Source organism: Porites lutea, chromosome 10, assembly GCF_958299795.1.
Source record: "Porites lutea chromosome 10, jaPorLute2.1, whole genome shotgun sequence".
Lineage (NCBI taxonomy): Eukaryota > Metazoa > Cnidaria > Anthozoa > Scleractinia > Poritidae > Porites > Porites lutea.
The window spans coordinates 13036017-13057796 of record NC_133210.1 but is presented as its reverse complement, the minus strand read 5'-3'; the positions used below and the strand labels follow the sequence as shown (position 1 = coordinate 13057796).

Genomic DNA, 21780 nt, shown 5'->3' with positions numbered 1-21780 from the left:
TCACTGTCAAACAGATCGCCAAATTTTCCAATTTTCTAGAAAAAGTAGTATGTTACCAGAATCCCCTATCAGAAAGTTGGCTTTATTCTGCAAAATGGGTTATAATTAACTCCACTTTGTGTGACAACGGATACAATCATTTACCCATTTCGCTTGAAATATCATTATCATTACATCACTTGATCATCATTTACCCATTTCGCTTGAAATATCATGATCATCACATCTCTTGGTAAGTTTCATTTGTCCTGTATCATTTTCGGGTGGAGCCGAGGGGGGAAGTTATTCAGAAATATTGGAATTACCATGGGAAGGTAGGAAATTTTGATGAGCGGGGAGGGGGGGGAGGCGTCCTTTTTATGTCACAGGAGCTATCTATCGAATCCCGTGAGTGACTCCCAACCCTGGTATCCCTTAAGAAAAAAGTGACTGCTTCCTTCAAAGGACAGATATGGAGGTGTTCAAGGCTCAGGTGAACAGTGTTAACACTTTCTTTTTTTCACTTTTTTTTCCCACTTCTTTCAGTGTATTGAGGCTACCAAAAATATTTCTGCTAAACATGATGAAGAAGATGATAACGATTTGTTCACCAAATCATTGCAAGCCAAGTGGTTCAACAGTTTGTCCAACACTCTGGTTAGCGACATCTCCGGTTCCTTGAAAAATAACAGAGGAGCTTTCGACCCAAAAGTCCTTGTTCAAAAGATGATTGACGTATTGAGGGAGGAAAGTGCTGGCGGCGGACCTGAAGTGAATGATTTGTTCTATGAGAGCTTGGAAGAGTTGAAGACCGATCCTGATTTCAGCACAATAATGACCGAGTTTGATGATGCTCTGAACGGCAGAAAAAATATGATGACTATAGGTTTGTTGGCTGGTTACTTTTTTAAAACAGATATATCCTGTGTTATACTACTACATGAGAAATTTCTGCAGTTTGGTTGGCTTAGAGCAGTGGTATTTCAACTTAATTTGAAATACCTACATGTGAAAATTACAAACCTTTTGCAGGTAGTAATATAAACATATAATAGCATGATTTGTACGTGATATTCTGTAGCATAAATACCACTCGTGATATTTCAAAATTGTCTCAAATTTCACTCTCCTGACGGCTCGTGAAATTACGTATAACAATGATATGTCACTTGTGGTATTTATGCCAAATATCACTAATATATAGATTTAGCCAGGGCTAAAAGCGAAGCTCCCGTTAATAAATTCATAATTTAAATCAAACAAGAACGCTCCTAGTAGCGTTGAGTCTCGCTTGCTTGGAGATGAGTTTTAATGTCAAAGGCCCCGGTGCCGTTATACTACTTTTTCGTTTGGAATACAAAACGAGTGTTGTATGTCATAATGTATATACTCAAAAAGTAAAAATTGCAAGGGGAGACAGACTGCACATCTTAGCCTCAAACCGGTGTGAAACCTTTGAAAACCTTCTACATATTGATATTGCTCCATTGAGGAGTACTCTTTCAGGGATTCTACACTCGAAAAATTGAACGATGATTTTTATCGGTATCAGGGGCCCATGACTCTGTCAGTATAAATATATACATAGTTTCTTTGTACCGGAACAAGATACGGCTCGGTACAGTATATGTTCAGCATAGGAAAAAAGTGTAAGTTGAACAGAACCTTATACAACACACAGTAAATTCAGTTCGCGCGTATTCCTGCTGAATTTGTTGTCCGTTTTATAAGATATCAATATCGCATGAAAGTAATGACATTTTCCATAGCTGCTTAGTATCTACTTTTAATATCTCCGTACAGTCTCAGAGTACAATGTTTAGAGTTGTACACAGCATGCATTTTAGATAGACAGATAGATAGATAGATAGACAGACAGACAGACAGACAGTGACAGACAGATAGATAGATTGATAGATAGATAGATAGATAGATAGATAGGTAGGTAGGTGGGTAGGTAAGAACCTTAGTTTATGGTACGATAAAAAGATCAGCATTGCTGGTGGGGTCGTACATACAACAATTACAAGAAAAATAAGGAGTACTGAAAGCAAATGTACACTTAATCAAAGAAAGCCTATCGTCAACTCGTGGGAACATTGTTTAGAAAATGATCAAATGGTTATCAACTCTGGTTTTCCCACAGTAAATTGTAGGAAATGATAGAAACTCAGATTGTTTATCCATGTGCAATATATTTAATATACTATCTTTGCTCTGCAAACACCATACTTTTCTTTTTGTTTATTGCATTTTATTAAATAACGGTTATTTAGGTACATATTTATAGAAAAACAACAAAACCACTAATCAAACAAAACAAGCCAAAAACGGGAAAAAAAGAAAGAAAGAAGATAAAAAAAGAACGGTACAAAGCAGGACATGAACCCGGGAACCTTCGGCTGTATGCGACTTTACTTTACCACTACACCACGAAGGCTGATTACATCACTTTGGCGAAAACTCTTTAACTTAATGCGTTATCCATGGAACTTCCGCCAGCAAATTCGTTCAGTATGATCGAGCCGCATTAACCGAGCTATTGACAGAGAAAAAAGAATGTCAACGCATTTCATGGCAACGAATGAACAAAATAACGTGTGCTTTACAAAGCCGATACACCTCGTCAGCGAAGTAGGAGGCAAAACATATGTTTTCTTATCTCGATTTCTGCTGTTATTTTGAAGCTAATGGTCAAAATCACATCCATTTTCGGCCCATACAGGTTCTTAAGAATAGCATGGCATGACATTTTCTTACTTTCATATCACTTTCCAGCAAGCTGGAATTTGTATATCCCCCGTGATCTTTCGGAGTCAGAAGAGCAATCGCTCATTTTCTCGTCAAGTTTAACGCCTGGACGAGTCAAAGGCTCTTGAAATCCAATCCCCAAGTTAACCATCGTACTCATTTGAAAGACTCCTACGTGTCTTAAATTTGGTAAGACCTCTAACCGTGCTGTAGACAATTTGCCATAAAGAAAACTCTGAGTCTTAGCAGCGAACGCCGAACGATGCACGCTCTCAGCGAAGAATTTGATCCCACCGAACTTCAAGAGCGCGTGCTTCTTCGGAAGCGATAGATCTTCGCACTCTCGAGTTCGGACCCGGTTAATTACGAAGTCCGTCTACTACGAGTGAGCGAGTGACTCATTTGTATATCTCTGTCCCTGCAATAACTCGTGGTACGCTTGCGCGTACCCGCGAGTTTAAAATTAAAAACTGTTAAAAGTTTTTTCTTGTATTACAGTATCACCAGGATAAAACGTTTCATTTTCCCGGAAAATTTCACTTTCTCGTGAAAACAATCTCTGACTCAGACAGACTCGGATTAGTTTACTTGAATTTAGCGTTCAGTACAGCGAACGGGGTTATGTTCTCTGAAATCTATCTACAGTCTGCGGCCCACATCATCACTGATCCACGATTTATTTATTTATTTTATTTTCAAGTTCTTTTTAACCGATCCTTGATCCCTGACTTCTCGATCCTCGATCCTCGATCCTCGATCCCGATTTTCCAGTAAACGTTGGAGCTTTGCTCATTAAGTTTATTCTTTTTTTTTCGACCACTGAAGTGATCAGTTGTTCCAAAATAATCAACGCTTTCAAGCCATAGAATTCTTGGACCAACCCGTTCCGGAAAAGCTCGATATGGGATTTCTATTAACTATGGACATGAAGTGCTGCAAGTAGAGTGTGCGGTTAGTCAAGTTCAAAGCTACCCGTGACACGTTAGGGTGGATTTCCACTGATGCGTTTTTGGCTCCGCACGTTAACGCACGTAAATTTTAATCACGTAAATCAAATAGAGGTAAGACATAAAGTATTGAGATTAAACGTCAAATTAAGCGAGTTTCTACTTTTACGCTTACATAATTGTACGTGCAGCCTTTCATACATTGCCTTTATTTTATTTGCGAACGCAAATTTTACGCACGTGCGCACGTAAAAATTACGTGACAGTGAATACTTCATATCTCAAGTATTTATGAAGTGCAACACGACTTCACATCGTAACAACTGCGAAAATCTATCAATTAAATACATAAAACAAAGTGAATCTATTTAACCGTACATTTCCTGTAATTGCGACAATGTTCTGAGAAACGTAACGCCTTAAAAAGCCACAAAATCCTGAGGATTTCCCCGCTATAATATTTTCTCATCCTGCTTGGGGATGTGCCTGCATGTCGTGCATAATTACACGAAAATCAAGGGCCTCCATTCGAGGAAAATTACGTCATTGCCAAACTTACATGCGTCATTTCAGTCATCGCCGAAATAAACTGCATTCTCATCACGAGACTCATTTCCATACAATGAAAGTCGTCACGATTCTTATCCCCAGTTTCCACGGTCTTCGCTAGGAACGCAGGGCCTACAAACTAGGTCCGACAAAAAAAAAAAAAAACGAGCGCATTTTAAGAGTCTCGCTTTTCTAAAGCAAGCGAGTCTAACAATAAACTTGTAATCCACAGATCAGGCCACATTCATTTGACTTTTGAGGCAAAGGCTGAGTGATTTTAGAGAAAAATCAGCATTTGACCGTCCAAGAGTGAAACAAATTTTACATCAAGTTATTTGTACACCGAAAAATAGCAATCATGTTCGATCACAGTAGATTAGGCCTGGAAAACAAATAGACCTATTCGTGTATTGTGTTTGCATTAGCTGTAGCATCATAATGTGGCATTCACCAGTCTCTCCAACATTGCTTCGTTAGAGAGACTATGGATAATTGGACAACCCCGAAATATAATTTTAAGAAACGCATGAGCCACGAGAGTCCTTGGTGGCAGCCAATTTACGCGTTGCATTCCTCTGTCTAAAAGAGAGGCCAAAATAAAAATCAGGCCGGATTTTTTGTGTTCGACAAGTTTAGTTTACTAGTAAATCTTGGCGACGAATCTGGTGGCGTGTAAACCAGCCTTTTAAACATACTTTTTCTCATCACGTCTCAGGTAAACAGTACACAGACCTCGGACAGAATTTGTTCTTTTTTGCCCTATTTAAACCTATAATTCTGCAGTTTTTCACAATTTTGCAAGAGAATTTGCATTCATTCAATATCCACGACGATCAAAGCGCTTCCTTTGCACAACAAATTTTAGCATTGAATTATAAAACGTTTTCTGTTAGAAAAATCTGGTCCTATGTGATATACGGGGTAATAATTATGGGCTTTTAATGAAAACGATAAAAAAAATTCCCAAAATCACTTTTCGGCCAGCCGGACGGGTTCTCACTTTTGATAGGCACCAAATTTGCAGTGCGATTAATAGAGTTACCATTTACGCTTCAACATGATAGAGAAATTGTTATGTTAAGGTTTTATTTCCCTTTATTCATTAAACTGTGTATGATTTTGTTATGTGTAATCTTTAAAAGCGAGTGATATTTACGCGCGGCGTTTTGAGTATTCCTACATGCGATGTTTATGTTCGACTGGAAACAACCGGTGCAGCGATGAAAATTGCGAGAGAGATCAATCAAATAAGTTTAATTCGGTGAAACATGTACAGAGACAATAATTTTCATTCACGAAGAGAAGTATTGAGAGTAAAGTATCACAGAAAATCATGAGTCAGGCAAGCATAAGCTTATTTATGTTTTAAGCCGGCTTCCCGGTGTTCGCTCTTTTTCAAGATGAACTCTAGGCAAGAAAATCGCTCAGAGCTTTCTGTTTACAGCCAAAATCATAACTAAATAATCTTCGGAACCTTTTCTTTGAATTTGCGGGTCAAAAAATGTCTAAAGGCTTTTTAAACCTGATACTATTGTAGGTTAGATCATTGCTCGTGTTTTAACTTAAGCCGCATAAACCATACGCTCGACTTCAGGAAACCGAAAAAAAAAAACAGATCAAAAACAATAATGGCTCAGGCTTACCAGTCGAGATGCTGCTTCTGAAGGTCATCAAGTGTTCCAGAATCGCTTGAGACTTTTCAACCTTCTTACGCCTCAAGCAAGGGCAAGTGAGTAAGCTCATTTTTGAAAACGATGCCATCCAAAATCGGATTTCCAGTGACTTTGACAAGCGGTGTTTTTGTCAACAAAAAGCGCAATAAACAAACCAGCCACGAAGTACAGAACAATCTTGATAGCAGCTGTATTTCATTTTGTACACCAAGTAGAAAAAGACAGTTTAAAACATCACAAGATGACACAAAACTCTCTCAGCTCCAGCTATCAGTAAGCAAGTTTCCAGACGCTGCAAAAATTTTCCGCATAAACTCACCTGTCAAATTTTGACCAATCAGAACATAAAAATTGGACGTAGAACGACGTAGAACATGATCAACGCGTGACAGTGAGAAAAGTCAAAAGCGATTGCCTTCCCTGCTTGTAAATGTAAAAGCCGGTTGAATTTTTGTGTCCGAGATCAGTTCGAAATCAACATTTTAAAAGTGCGGCTCATGGAACACGACTTATTTCATATGCATTTTAAAAAAATTGAACTTGAGCCTGCGATCATTTGAAAAGTAGCAACTTGTCAGCGAATACCTTCAAAATATTACTCGAACTCAGAGGGTCGATACCTGAGCCCGCGATACGGTCAGGCGATACTGGTCAGCAGAAACACTGTTTTGACAGCTGTCAATTAATCAAAACATGGATGTACAGTATTAGGTTGCAGGCTCCCGAACTAGCTAGAAAGTGTGAGATTAAACATTGGTATGCCTGTGGTGCGGACGGACGGAAGGTCGGGTGGTCGGTGTACGGTCACGTGATTGCCGAATTTTCTAGGATGGATAGATTTTCTAATATATAGATTTAGCCAGGGCTAAAAGCGAAGCTCCCATTAATAAATTATATTTTAAATCAAAGAATAAACTTGTAATCCACAAATCAGTTAACTTAAGGGCACATTCATGTGACTTTTGAGGGAAAGGATAAGTTATTTTAGATTGAAACATCTTACATCGAGTTGATAGCCTAAATATACATGTATGTACACCTAAAAAATAGCAAACATCTTCTATCACATTCAAGAGCCATAATGGCTCTTGATCACAGTAGATTAGGCCTCGAAAACAAATTCTTGGAAAACAAATCAGGCCGCATTTTTTTGCGTTCGACAGGTTTACTTTACAAATTCTTGCCAACAAATCTGAGGGCGCACAGTGTAAACCAACCTTTTATACTTTTTATACATCACATATGAGGTGAAACAGTACTTTTTATCGTACAGACCTCGGACAGAATACGGCATTTCACAATTTTTCAATGTTCAGGACGATCAATCGTGGGCTTTTAGCGAAACCGTTCAAAAAATTTCCAAAATCACCCATACGGCCAGCCGGTTCTCATTTTTAGTGCGAGCTGTCTGTGTGGTCGAGTGTTTGAATGAACTTTAATGGTTATACGCTTCAACATAATAACGAATTTGTTATCATTATTTTTTGTTAGTTAATGGTTCCAGTTATAACGATGTGTAATCTTATAAAGCGTTTGATAGGCGCGACATTTCTAAGTACTCCTGCAAGCGATGTTCATGAACGATGAAAACAAACACCACGGACAAGCGATTAACATAGGCACGTTCAACGTGCATGAGCTATTTTGAATGCTTCAGTGTAACTATAATACTTCGGTGTAACCTTACCAAGAGTGATGAATCTACCTTTTTCATCCTAAATGTAGATTTGGTTTTTGTGCGAAATTGGGTATTGTGCTACATAAATGAAAACGCGAAACGCTCAGCTGAGTCGATCCTCAACCTATGTATTCACTTTCCTCTGTCTTTCCCAGTTACATCTGGTGCAAGTTAAACAAATTGCTAGAGTAAAATAAATTTCTACTCACCAAACGTTGATTAGAAGGAAAACTCTAAGGTTTCCTCGGAGTGTCTTAAGCAAAAATCTGACTCATCGAATACTGAATAGTTACGAAATACCAGGATTTTTATCATTGAGGTAGGTGGTTGCGTCATCATAATTCACGAGGTTTTCACGTGCGATTCTACTCAGTGAAACAGTCTTTAACTCCGACAACTTATTTCTTCATGTTTTAAAAGCTATTGCTTCTTAAAAGGCAAGAGCCTTTTTTAAGGCATTGGTTACAAAACGAAACAGGTCTTCATACGTCCAAGTTACTATTTATCATTGTGAAAAGCCAATCTGCATGAGATGTACAGTCACACAGCTGGCACGTGAAAGTGTTGGACTTTGTCCCCTTTCGTGGTTCGTACGTGAGGGAATTCGAGTTATCACACAATAAACTAGTAAACAGAATTATAAAAATAACTCTTGCACACAATTTGCACGTGAAGATGTTGGTCTTTGGCCCTTTTACAATTCATACGTTAAAAAAAGGCAAATTGTTTACTACAAAATTTTCTCAAGCGATTTTAAGAAATCACCTCGGCTTCATTACAACATCTGCAATTAAATTATGTTTCATGCAACGTCAAGGTTGATAACCTAACATTTATTAACATTTGTGAGACAGTCTTTAACTCCGACAACTTATTTCTTCATGTTTTAAAAGCTATTGCTTCTTAAAAGACAAGAGCCTTTTTTAGGGCATTGGTTACTAAACGAAACAGGTCTTTATACGTTCAAGTCACTATTACTATTGTGAAAAGCCAATCTGCATGAGATGTACAGTCACACAGATGGCACGTGAAAGTGTTGGACTTTGCCCCCTTCCGTGGTTCGTACGTGAGGGAATTCGAGTTATCACACAGTAATCGAGTAAACAGCATTATAAAAATAACTCATGCACACGATTTGCATGTGAAGATGTTGGTCTTTGGCCCTTTTACAATTCGTACTTTAAAAAAACGCAAATTGTTTACTACAAAATTTTCTCAAGCGATTTTAAGAAATCACCTCGGCTTTATTACAACATCTGCAATTAAATTATGTTTCATGCAACGTCAAGGTTGATAGCCTAACATTTATTAACTTCCAAGAAAATTATCAAACTGCCGAAATATATTTCTGCTCATATCATGTTACTCCACTCAATAAAGCAGTACCTAATTATTGTGTCAACTAGCTTCTTCCAATTTTATTCCCTAACGCTACTGTTTCTACTTAAGTTTATACGCATCTTTACTAAATAAAATACGTTTTAATAACTATAATGTTTAGTATGCAGGAAGGATGTATCATGTTGTTCACTTATTATTCCTTTTTGTTGTTGTTTTGCCGGAACGAAAAAGGTCTGTTGAACTTTGTAAGCGAGAGAATAATATTTCTACAGCTTGTTTACAGGATTAACAATACTCGGTACAGCTTTTAAAAAAATAAGCTGCTTTTCAAACTTCTAAAACCACATTTTATAGGCCGCATACTTTCGAATTAAAGTCCATATCTAAATATCAATTATTGCTTCACTGGAAGAGCTTTGGAAATATATGATCGTTTATACTCTACCTTGAAGCAGGTGAAACACAACTCATAAATACGTGCGTGGTACCGTTCGCGATAGCCGAATTCGGTCAGAAATGTCTTGAAGTAACATCCACACTAAAATATGAACCCTTAAACAGCTGCATCACTGTACACAGCGTTTGAATCATGAAGATATTTAATATAATGTTTCCAAACACCTGTAGCCGTAATAAAAGACGAACAAATTGTAAAGAATCAAGATGGCGGTCTTAAAGTGCCCTTGTTCGACCTTTAGCAATGTGATTTTTAAGTAGATGCCAAGATCTCATTGGTTCCTTAGCATCAACTCATAGTACCTTCAACCTTATTGGCTCTTGCAACAAACATCCGAACATACAAAGTTACAAAGATACAAAGCCACAAAGATACATGCGCTCACACCACTGACATATGAGCTATTTTTTCAAAATAGCTCAAAAATTGCAAGAGAGACTACTAACAATCAATAACATAGGCACGTTAAACGTGCATGAGCTATTTTGAATGCTTCAGTGTAACTATAATACTTCGGTGTAACCTTACTAAGAATGATGAATCTACCTTTTTCATCCTAAATGTAGATTTCGTTTTTGTGCGAAATTGGGTATTGCGCTACATAAATGAAAACGCGAAACGCTCAGCTGAGTCGATCCTCAACCTATATATTCACTTTCCTCTGTCTTTCCCGGCCTGTTACATCTGGTGCAAGTTAAACAAATTGTTAAAGTAAAATAAATTTCTACTCACCAAACGTTGATTAGAAGGAAAACTCTAAGGTTTCCTCGGAGTTTCTTAAGCCAAAATGTGACTCATCGAATACTGAACAGTTACGAAACACCAGGAGTTTTATCATTGAGGTAGATGGTTGCATCATCATAATTCACGAGGTTTTCACGTGCGATTCTACTCAGTGAAACAGTGTCCGACAACTTATTTCTTCATGTTTTAAAAGCTATTGCTTCTTAAAAGACGAGAGCCTTTTTTAAGGCATTGGTTACAAAACGAAACAGGTCTTCATACGTCCAAGTTACTATTTATCATTGTGAAAAGCCAATCTGCATGAGATGTACAGTCACACAGCTGGCACGTGAAAGTGTTGGACTTTCGCGGTTCGTACGTGAGGGAATTCGAGTTATCACGCAGTAAGCTAGTAAACAGAATTATAAAAATAACTCTTGCACACAATTTGCACGTGAAGATGTTGGTCTTTGGCCCTTTTACAATTCGTACGTAAAAAAAAGGGCAAATTGTTTTACTACAAAATTTTGTCAATCGATTTTAAGAAATCACCTCGGCTTCATTATACAACATCTGCAATTAAATTATGTTTTATGCAACGTCAAGGTTGATAACCTAACATTTATTAACATTTGTGAGACAGTCTTTAACTCCGACAACTTATGTCTTCATGTTTTAAAAGCTATTGCTTCTTAAAAGACAAGAGCCTTTTTTAGGGCATTGGTTACTAAACGAAACAGGTCTTCATACGTCCAAGTTACTATTATTAATGTGAAAAGCCAATCTACATGAGATGTACAGTCACACAGCTGGCACGTGAAAGTGCTGGACTTTGCCCCCTTTCGTGGTTCGTACGTGAGGGAATTCGAGTTATCACACAGTAATCTAGTAAACAAAATTATAATAATAACTCATGCACACAATTTGCATGTGAAGATGTTGGTCTTTGGCCCTTTAACAATTCGTAGGTAAAAAAAGGGGCAAATTGTTTTACTACAAAATTTTCTCAAGCGATTTTAAGAAATCACCTCGGCTTTATTACAACATCTGCAATTAAATTATGTTTCATGCAACGTCAAGGTTGATAGCCTAACATTTATTAACTTCCAAGAAAATTATCAAGCTGCCGAAATATATTTCTACTTGTATCATGTTACTCCACTCAATACAACAGTACCTAATTATTGTGTCAACTAGCTTCTTCCAATTTTTTTCCCTAACGCTACTGTTTCTACTTAAGTTACGCATCTTTACTAAATAGAATACGTTTCAGAAACTATAATACTTAGTATGCAGGAAGGATGTATCATGTTGTTCACTTTTTATTCTTTTTTGTTTTGTTTTGCCAGAACGAAAAAGGTCTGTTGAACTTTGTAAGCGAGAGAATAATATTTTTAAAGCTTGTTTACAGGATTAACAATACTCGGTACAGCTTTCACAAAAATAAGCTGCCTTTTTAAACTTCTAAAACCACATTTTATAGGGCGCATACTTTCGAATTAAAGTCTATATCTAAATATCAATTATTACTTCATTGGAAGAGCTTTGAAAATATATGATCTTTTATACTCTACCCAGTTGTAGCAGGTGAAACAGAACTCATACTGACGTGCGTTGTACCGATAGCCGAATTAGGTCAGAAATGCCTTGAAGCAGCATCCATACTAAAATATGAACCCTTAAACAGCTGCATCACTGTACACAGCGTTTGAATCATGAAGATATTTAATGTAATTCTTCCAAACACCTGTAGCCGTAATGAAAGACGAAAAAATTGTGAAGAATCAAGATGGCGGTCTCAAAGTGCCCTTGTTCGACCTTTACCAATGTCATGTTTAAGTAGATGCTAAGATCTCATTGGTTCCTAAGCATCAACTCATAGTACCTTCAACCTTATTGGCTCTTGCAACAAACATCCGAACATACAAAGTTACAAAGACACAAAGATACATACGCTCACACCACTGACATATGAGCTATTTTTTCAAAATAGCTCAAAAAGAAATACAATTCGGTAAAACATTTACAGAGACAACAATTTTCATTCACGAAGACAAGTATTAAAGTGTCTCTAAAAATCCTGAGCCGTTTAAGCTTAAAGCTTAAGCTTAAGTTTATTTTGTTTTACTTTCAGCCGGCCTCCCAGTGTTTGTTTTTTTTTTCAAAGATGAACTCCTCGAAGCAAGAAAATCACTCAAAGTTTTCTTTCTACAGCCAAATTTATAACTAAATATTCTTCGGGACGTTTTTTTTCTATTTGCCGTGAGAAAATATATCTGAAGGCCTTTTAAAGTTCTGTAAGCTTATATCAAACCTGATACTAGATCAGATCATTGACTCAAATCTTAAACAAACGTGCAAAAACTTGCCGCATAAACTGTGCTCGACTTCATGAAATTAGATATGACAAAAACAAACATCAAATACAATAATTACTTAGGCTTACCATTCGAGATTCAGTTCCTGAAAGATATCAAGGAAGGCCATAGTTGCTTGAGACTTTTAAACCCTCTTACGCTTTGATCAAGGTGAAAGACGAAAACGATGCCATCCGAAATCGGATTACCCAATTTTGACAAGCGACGCATTTCTCAACCAAAAACCCAATAAACAAACCAGCCATGGATAACAGAAGACTCTTGATAGCAGCTGTATTTCATTTTGTACATCCAGTGGAAAAAGACAGTTAAAAACATCACAAGTTGACACAAAACTCTCTCACCTTTAGCTGTCAAAGTAAACAATTTTCAAGGTGCTGCATAAATTTTCCGCATGAACTCACCTGTCAAATTTTGACCAATCAGAGTACAAAAATTGGACGTAGAGCGTGACCAACGCGTGACCATGGTAAGAAAAGGTCTTCCCCGACTTTATTTTTAAAAAAGTGGCTGAATTTTCGCGTCCGAGGTCAGTTTGAAATCAAAATCTTGACAGTGCGGGGCCATAATGACATAAACACAACATATTTCATATGAATCATTGGAAAAAATAGACTTGAGCCCTCCATCATTTGAAACTAGTAATTTGTCAGCGGATAACTTCGAAAAAGTACTCGACCTCGATGGGTCGACACTTGAGCCCGCGCTACGGTCAGGTGATACTGGTCAGCGGATATCCTTTTTTGACAGCTGTCAATTGATCACAACATTGATGTGCAATTAGTTTTCTATTGGGCTCCCAAACTAGCAAGAAAGTGTGAGAGTAAACATTGGTTTCCCTGTGGTGCGGACGGACGGTCGTACGGTCACGTGATTACCAAATTTTCTCCTTAGCTATGGGGCTTCGAATTGAGCCCGTGATCAAATAAAAAATCAGCGCAAAACTTTAAACACTACGTGACCTCAATAGATAGAAAAATGAGCCCGCGATCCACTCAGGAGATGATGGTCAGCGTATACTCTAGTTTGGCAGCTGTCAATTAACCTTCATTAGAATGGCGAATATTCGAATTAACAGACTACGAGTGTGAGTAGGACATTTCCGTCCGGCGTGTAGTGGAAAATGCCAGATCGTGTACCTGAGCAAACCTGAGCCCTCGTTATTAGTTTTCTGATAGCGGTCTGCACATGTCCCATTTTGACAGCTGTCAATTGACCTTAATTTGGCCTGCCAATGTAACTTTAAACGACTGTCAGCCAACTGACAGCCTTGCCCGGCGTAGTTTCGTTTTTACGTTGAATTGGTAAGTGTGACATATTATATCAGCTTATATATAGGGGCAAAACGACTGGTCTTTTACCTGAGCCCGCGAGACGGTCATGTGATAATTGTCAGCGGATGTCTGATTTTGACAGCTGTCAATCTAATCGTACTCATACGGATGGCTTACATAACTAAGAGGCTAGTCAAGTTGTGCAAGATCTATTGTGACATTTGACATCGGCTTACATGAAGCGTGTGTACGGACGGGCGTACGCTACGTCATAACCAAATTTTCTGGGACGGATAGTTTACCAAATTTTCTTACCCATGGTGCTCCGCTGCGCGCGAGCTTCGCGCGCGCGGGAGCTCCGCTACGAATCATGCTATTACCTATACAAATTTAATCACAATTGGGGACACTAAAGAAATAAAAACACGAAAATATGTTAGAAATAAACAGAAACTTGACAAAAATCTGAATTGGCAGAAGGTTGACCTCTCACAAGGCTACTACTATTCGGACTCTGAGGAGACGAGCGCAACTAGTTTATGACTCACCTGACAGCCTACAAGACGAGACTGATTATCTTAACAACGTTTTTAGTAAGAACAATTACAACACGGACTTTGTTAGACGGAACACCCACAGTAACACTGATTCCAACTCTCAGACCAACTCTGGCCCTGTTACGACAGCGACTATACCGTACATCAGAGGCACCTCTGAAACTATTGCACGTATATTACAACCTTACAATATACGTGTTGCGCACAAACCGATAACCACTTTACGGCGACTGCTTACTAATGTCAAGGACAAAGACAAACCGCGCGCGCTTAAATGGCTTTTTTTTCACTGCTAGCAAAAAACCCTTGGAATTTCTTGCGTTTTGATTTAAAAAAAGAACCTTTTTTCACAAATTTTGTTAAAGTTATGATTAATTGGTAACAGAACTTCGTGTCGTCGAATTCGGTCTGTAATCATACTCGTGATTAAACAAATCGGACTCCCGCTACGCGGTCGTCCAATTTTTTTTAATCACTCGTATGATTACCGACCGAATTGGACTCCACTCAGTCCTGTTACCATTACTTATTTGAGTTTGGTTTTGTTTATAAATTAAGAATTCTCTTTTTTTACATTTTCAAGGAACTGATCTACCAGAATTTCAAGAAGAAGAATCGGGTCCAGTGAAGGATGTAGGGCTTAAAGGGGAGGTGATCACTGGAGAAGAGAGTGAGAAAGAGAACGACTTGATAAGATACAGTAATTACATGTCGGGTGCAGGGTCCACCTTTGGAGGTTTTATGGCTGAGCTTCCTGGAGACATCGGGGATATAACGGACGGTAGGAACATAATTAATAAACATTTGATGCAATTATTACACTAGTCGACTCCGCAATTTAGCCACAACCTGCACTCATGTAGAATGGAAGCCATGGACAGCTATTTCGTCGTAGCATGGTTTATTAGAAACCTTTAGGTTAGCACTGTTACCTTTAGTGAAGGAGGTTACACCCTCTCCTGATCCCAAAATGAGGAAACTTCCAACATTTGATAACTTGTTTCCGCCACTTCGACATTCTCGCTAAAACTGGTAGTAGAGTGACGACGGCTACCACGTTTTCCCGCCAAAATGACGCTGGTTCACCCGCGAGCACTACTTAGTACTGAGAAAATCTCGTAGTCGTACTTGTCTTAGGGTGCATTCACACTAGGTGCCCGGGCGCTGGTGCCCGAGTACGATACTCGCTGGGCACTAATGTGAACACACCTTTTTTAAAGTGCCTGCGCTAGAATTCGGGCACGGTGCCGGTGCCCGAGTCGAGACCTTGTACTCGGGCACTAAAGTGGGCACCGGTTCCCTGTGTGCACGTGTTTTCCTTAGTTTCCGAGGAGTTTTACCCACAGTCAACTTCTTCGCTCCTTTTGCAAAAATGGCGTCTGCTGACGGAGCAAAGTGGACGAAAGACAACTTGGGTTCCCAGAGTGTGGATAAAGCACTATTTTGTACCATGCCCGGGAACTAGTGCCCTGACACTAAGTGTGAACACACCCTTAGAATCTAAAGGTCTTTATTGTAGTCAGGCGATAAGGTCTCATATAAAAGCATCGACCCATCGTGCTTCGTCTGAAAAAAATAAATGCGTAAAGGATTGCTTTGATGACGAAAAGTTTTTGTTATAAATACTTGAAACGGTTGAATGATACGGAGCGTTTATTTTTTCGAATACTCAAAATTGTAGGTTCTGTGTTGGAATCCTGTAGAGTGTCTGACTAAAACAATAACAATACTCGCCCTCGTTTTTTTCACGAGAAACAGTGTTTGTCTCCCGGAATAGATAATGCCCAAGGACAAGCATCAGTGCCTATTTTTGAAATCAGATGAAGACTATCGTCTGAGGGTGTTTTTGAATAGGGATATAAATTCCTCTAAATTTCTTTTTCTTGATGCCTTTTTCTCTTAATTTTTAATTTTTATCTTTTAAATTAGTTTCAACTCAATTAAAAATAAAGTATGTTTATGTCTATTTTTTCCGCAATTGAAAGGACACTCATTTTGGGAGACATTTCCTTTTTAAAAGCCGTCTGTCAGCTAATATTTTTTGTCCATTAACAATGTTCTCTTATTTTCAATCAGAAGCCCATTAATTTAGTACTCGTAATTTTTATATTTTGCCTTTCTAGGAACAATAAAAAGCTTAAATTACAAATACGATGCGTTAAAGTACAAACTAAAGAAGGGAATTACAGTCGATGTCCTCAGGCAAGAAAACTTTGACAAAATGGTAAAATCTAACATACAACCTGAAGTACAGTTTCGAGTTGACAGAACCGGCGTGAAGAATCTCCAAGACATGGTTGTGTCAGAATCATTTGACAAAATCAAAGGTCTTCAGGGCGTTGGTGACGAGCAAAGATTGTCTCAGCAGAACTTCAATAGTCAAAAGAAATTGGCACAGCAGAAGGGAAGGATTAAGTCAAAAAAGGTAGCTGGTAAGATCTTAGGTAAGGTTGGCAACGGTGTTGAGAAGTTGAGTACTGCTTTCGATATTGCTCAGGGAGGAGTTGATACTGCAGCTGGAAGCGATATGATAAAGAAAGCTCGCGAGTTAAGATCCGAGGGTCACATTTCAGAGGGTGAATATAATGAAATGATTAGAAATGGTCGACTTCGAGTTGCGCAAGGAAGCTTTGGTCTCGCCAATGGAATGCAAAATGTTGTAAAATTTGTTGGAAAAAGAGTGGAAAAAAACATTTTGAAAAAAGCCGGCACGGCCGGAGGAAAGTTACTGAAGCAAACCAAGCGTTTCGCGTCTTTTATTGGCGGTGCGATTTCAGTTGGTACGAGTGTTGTGTCTATGGCAAAGAACGCAATCGCCGCAAGTGACGCTGCTAAGCAAGGTATTGTAGGTAAAGCTGTCATTTATGGTGTGATGGCTGCTGTTGATGGGATTACTGCTATTCTGGATGGAGTAAGCGTGGCTTTAGACTTTGTTTTCCCGCCCCTGTCACCAATTATAGATCTTGTTAGTACGATTTTGCAAGTCATAAATACAATTCTGGGTTTCTTTGCTGATTTGATCGACTTCAGAACAACTGCGCAACGCGTACATGATGAATTTGAAACATATATAAACTCTGAAGCATTTAAAACTTATGTAAACAATATGGCAGAGGGATATAAGAACCGAGGATTTGACATCTTCAAGTACTATGTAGACGCAGTTGTGTTACGAATAGAAGCTGACAAGGAAACATTACAGGCTGAAAGGAAGACTATTACGAAGTGTCTAACAGAGAAAGCGAGGGAGGATTTTGAGAATAAGCAGTTACGAGTAGCCTTGGTAGACGCAACATCTTTTGGTAAAACGCTCAAGGGGCGGGCAAATGATGATGAGATTGTGGCTGGTTTTGGTCCAGATCGTATTTATGGTGAAGAAGGTGATGACATATTATTTGGACGAGGCGGAAGTGACACCATATATGGTGGTCCAGGAAATGATTACCTCAATGGTGGAACAGGTAGGGACACTCTCTTTGGAGGGGAAGGTGACGATTTTCTTGTCTGTGAGCCTGGTGTTGATAGGCGATGCGAAGGGGAAGAGGGATATGACACTTTAGCCTTATCTGGAGAGTCTTTAAGATTCAAGGAAAGCCTATGGAATAGACGCTATATTACCATGGGGCCAGTGTGGGAATCCATGTATCAAAGGAATCCTAGAAAATCACCAGTAAAAGGAATTTATCTGGATAGAAGCGGCTCAAATGCCAAAAAAGGGCGAACAGGCATTAATTTGGGGTCTTGCTTTCCGGGATGGCCGGACGGTTTCAACCAAGTCATTCATACGCCAGCATTTCTTTCTTCAAGCAGCCTGGAGCAGAGTCTAGTAAACTTTTTCAACCGCAAGAACCCTGTAACTCTCAGCAACGCAGAGGAATTAAAAAGCACAATTCTGTGGTTTCTGGCAGAAAAAAGTGGCTTGAAGTACTTCTGTGACGGAATATCATTGTATGCAGTCTCTACGTCCTCGACCCGAGTCGCCAGAAATGCCACTAATAGCATTTCTCCGAGCTCTGCTGTCTACAGGGATGGACATCTTCAGTACTCTGGAAACAAGGAATTAGAAGCACTTTTGGCATTTGCTTTTCGACGAAGTTTCGAATTCGATGAGTTTGAAAAAATAGCTGCTGCACAACCAGATAGGTTAGATATCTTGTCTGACTATATTCCAACAACTATTATCGGTAGTGATGAACACAATGTTATCGATGTGTCCTATGGCCTTGGTGATGTGGTGTATACTGGTGATGGCAACAACGTTATTTCTATTGGATCGACTATAAACAATTATAAGGTTACGGAGGACTCGGAACGAGTAACCTTTGGTTTCTACAACTGGGCCAAATACATTGTTGGCGGAAGTGGAGAAAATACCCTTGTTATCCAATATAAGTCTCTTCCTGCAGGAGGCTCTACCCCAAATGCTTACTATGGTCGATGGCAGCTTAGAAACATCGACAACCCAGTTAGGACGGGTGACTTTCCAAAGTATTATCGTCATGTTGTTTACTTGAAGAACATACCAACTATTGAAGTACGTCAACCCGAAGCTCGTCGGAACTACCATCAAAAGATCAGTATAGATGCTAGATACTATGATGGCGCGAGGAGGTACATTCTGAACCATGCAGATTTTTTCTGCGGTCCTCTTTCAACTGAGAAAGACGTAATGGTATTGCCGAGGAGACTCATTAACGGATATCGAAGGTCTTCTATCAGATTTGGTGAAGGAACGAAAAACACGATATCCTTTAAGTATTATGAAGACGAAAGATACCAAATTGACACTATTAATATATACCAAAAGTATAAATACGACGAAGGGCATATAACTTTCAGACCACAGTTTGGACGTCTATCGCTGGTACATGCAATGAATGTGGTCAGCTTCTCATCGTGCAAAAATATTATTGGAAACGACAAAGAAAACCTTTTGATCGCTGTAGGCGGAGAAACAACTGTTGACGCGAAAGATGGAGATGACACCCTCGTGAGTACCCGCGGTAGACATGAGTTGATTGGTGGTCCAGGAACTGACACATACGTTCTCCATGGCCCTGAGGTAGTCGATTACTTGACAATTTCCGTGGTAATGGGTGCTGACGGTAACACCATCCGTTGTAAAACAACTATTTATGGAAAATGGATGGAGACAGACGGAAGACTTGAAATTGACATTTTAAAACATGATCATGCAGATGTTCTTTTGAGCACGGTTGAGATTATTCCAGCCGAAGATGACGCGGGAAAGAACTTGGGAACCATTTCTAAGGATCATTCCAACAGGAAGATCATCTATCAACCTGGATCAAATTTTAATTCCTTGAAGAGGAATCAAGCCAAAGTATTGAGAGTAAGCTACACAACAACGGGGAGCATAGCAACAATCAACGAAGGGGATGATGGAAATCAACTACGTTTTGAGTCCATAAGGAGTCTTGACCATTTAGCAGCAAGTATTGAAGATGATAAACTGGTATTCAAGGATAAGTCGAATCCTCCACGAACTGTCTTTATTGACAATGAATGGGGCAATAAACTCAAGAGCGGAATATCAACAAATTTGTTTGATCTCATTATAGACTTTGCCCAACGCTTCCCATTAATGCTCTTTCGAAAAAATGACCAAGAATTTAATCGAGCAACGGCAAAACAGACAATAACTTTCCTGTACGAACAACTGAAACACCTTGAGATTGCCCTTGGACAAGAGCTCGACACAATCCTTGATTCTACATCCCTTCCTTCTACTGTTGGCAACGAAATTGACGTTGGAAATGGCCAGAATATTGTCCTTGCAAAAACAAGAGGAAAGACCTACAAGCTTGGTAGGAAATCATCTGGAAGCATCATCGTAGCTAATAAATTTACACAAGGCACAGGAAAGGTAACCATTACAGGCGGAGACGACCATAACAGTCTCAATGCAGTCGTTGTTGGTGTTGGATCTGGTGGAGTGGTAGAGATTTTTCCCATGGGACCACATGATGTGATCGTCACTGATGCTCTCCCGAACGAAGTTCAGTTCTACCGTGACAGTGATGATAAAACTTGTCTTAAAGATTCCCAGCAGCGAGATTTGATCAAAGGATGGTCCACTGACAACTGCAAAAGGTTGATTTTCAAGAAATCGGAAAACACTCAGATCATTGTCAATTGTCAGGAATACATACGAGGTAGAATCTACTCCTTTGTTCAGGAGTATCCCATCATCGTCTCATATGGTGCAGATAAGCAGCTCAAACTTAACTTGCCATTCAAGAAAGCCGATGCCACAATTGATTTCCATTATCCGTACAACCCGCGCGGGAAATTTCTTTGGGTGTTCTTTACAGAACCCTATCCACCAATCAGTTCTAGTGCCGTGCGGCAGCCATACTTGCTTATTCCAGCAGGCTACACCCGTCCAACGAGATTAGATGCTCATATGCTGGCCAACGCTATTCGCTTCCAGTTTAAGGCTGGTATCCAATTCAGTGACGAGCTGGTAAAGGATGACGCGATCTGTCCATTTGTCATCGAAAAGTTTAAGAATTCTCCCCCTCGTCGATATGAATTGACAAATCTGGATAAAGAATGCTGAACAAACCTCAGCTGGTGTTGTGTACACAGTTCCTTACGTAGAAATATTTATTCTCTTTAGGGTTGCGCACAGCACGTTTCCAGCACATTCCAGATCTTATACTTTGATTGGCCAGTACTACCACGGTGCATCGGTTGATGTTACAATAATGGTATAAAACAACTGCTCAATAATTGCCTATATTTTTTTTGAAAAATTAAGGTACCTTTGAAACAGCTTCTAGGATTTTTGTATAAGTATTGCAAAAAGTTGATCTTATCACGCAGATCAAATTTCAATAATAATAACTGGGGGTCGTCCAACACGTTTTTGAGTCCTGCGCACTTGAAGGTAGAATTAAGGGTGGTTTTAACAGGTTATACCGTTGCTGTGGTATCCAGTAATGTCAAGTAAATAATCAGAACTTTTTCACCACTGATTAGGCATTCGTTTGATATTAACATTACAACATCAACTGATAAACTGTGCTGGAAACCCGTAGTGTTGAGAACCACCTTGAAAAAATTTAATAGCTGGTGTAGGAAACCCCTCTGAGGGCTCGAAAGACCATCTTGTACCTATCGGCAGGGTATACAAGTGCCTCATAAGCTCAGTCTTCATACGAAGCAGGGGCGGATCCAGGATTTTTTTTTAGGAAGGGGTGCACTCGTCTCTTGCTCTACTTCAACACCAATAAACCACATAGTTTTTTTTTTGTTTTTGCAGAATACCAGTTGTATTAGAAAACCGCAGGTCATCTCAGGGGGGGGGGGGGGGGTGCGCACCCCCAGCACCCTCCCCCTAGATCCGCCCCTGCGAAGGGACATGTGCAAGAACAACTTACAACATTAGCACGCAAGAACTAACGGGGATTATCGTAGTGAGACTGTCCCTTGTTTGTGCTAATTTCT

At 39.2% G+C, this 21780-nt stretch overlaps 1 protein-coding gene across 1 annotated transcript; it reads left to right on the top strand.

Moving 5' to 3' along the window:
- Positions 1-451: 451 nt before the first annotated feature.
- Positions 452-20890, top strand: LOC140949536 (uncharacterized). Its single transcript, XM_073398697.1, has 4 exons — positions 452-472; positions 526-865; positions 14891-15088; positions 16431-20890. The coding sequence occupies exons 1-4, from the start codon at positions 452-454 to the stop codon at positions 20888-20890; spliced, it is 5019 nt and encodes a 1672-aa protein (XP_073254798.1).
- The last annotated feature ends 890 nt before the right edge of the window (positions 20891-21780 follow it).

Coding starts and splice junctions, on each gene's coding strand:
- LOC140949536 (XM_073398697.1), top strand. CDS start 452: ATGGAGGTGTTCAAGGCTCAG. Junction 866..14,890: donor AAAAAATATGATGACTATAG/GTTTGTTGGCTG, acceptor TACATTTTCAAG/GAACTGATCTACCAGAATTT. Junction 15,089..16,430: donor CATCGGGGATATAACGGACG/GTAGGAACATAA, acceptor TTGCCTTTCTAG/GAACAATAAAAAGCTTAAAT.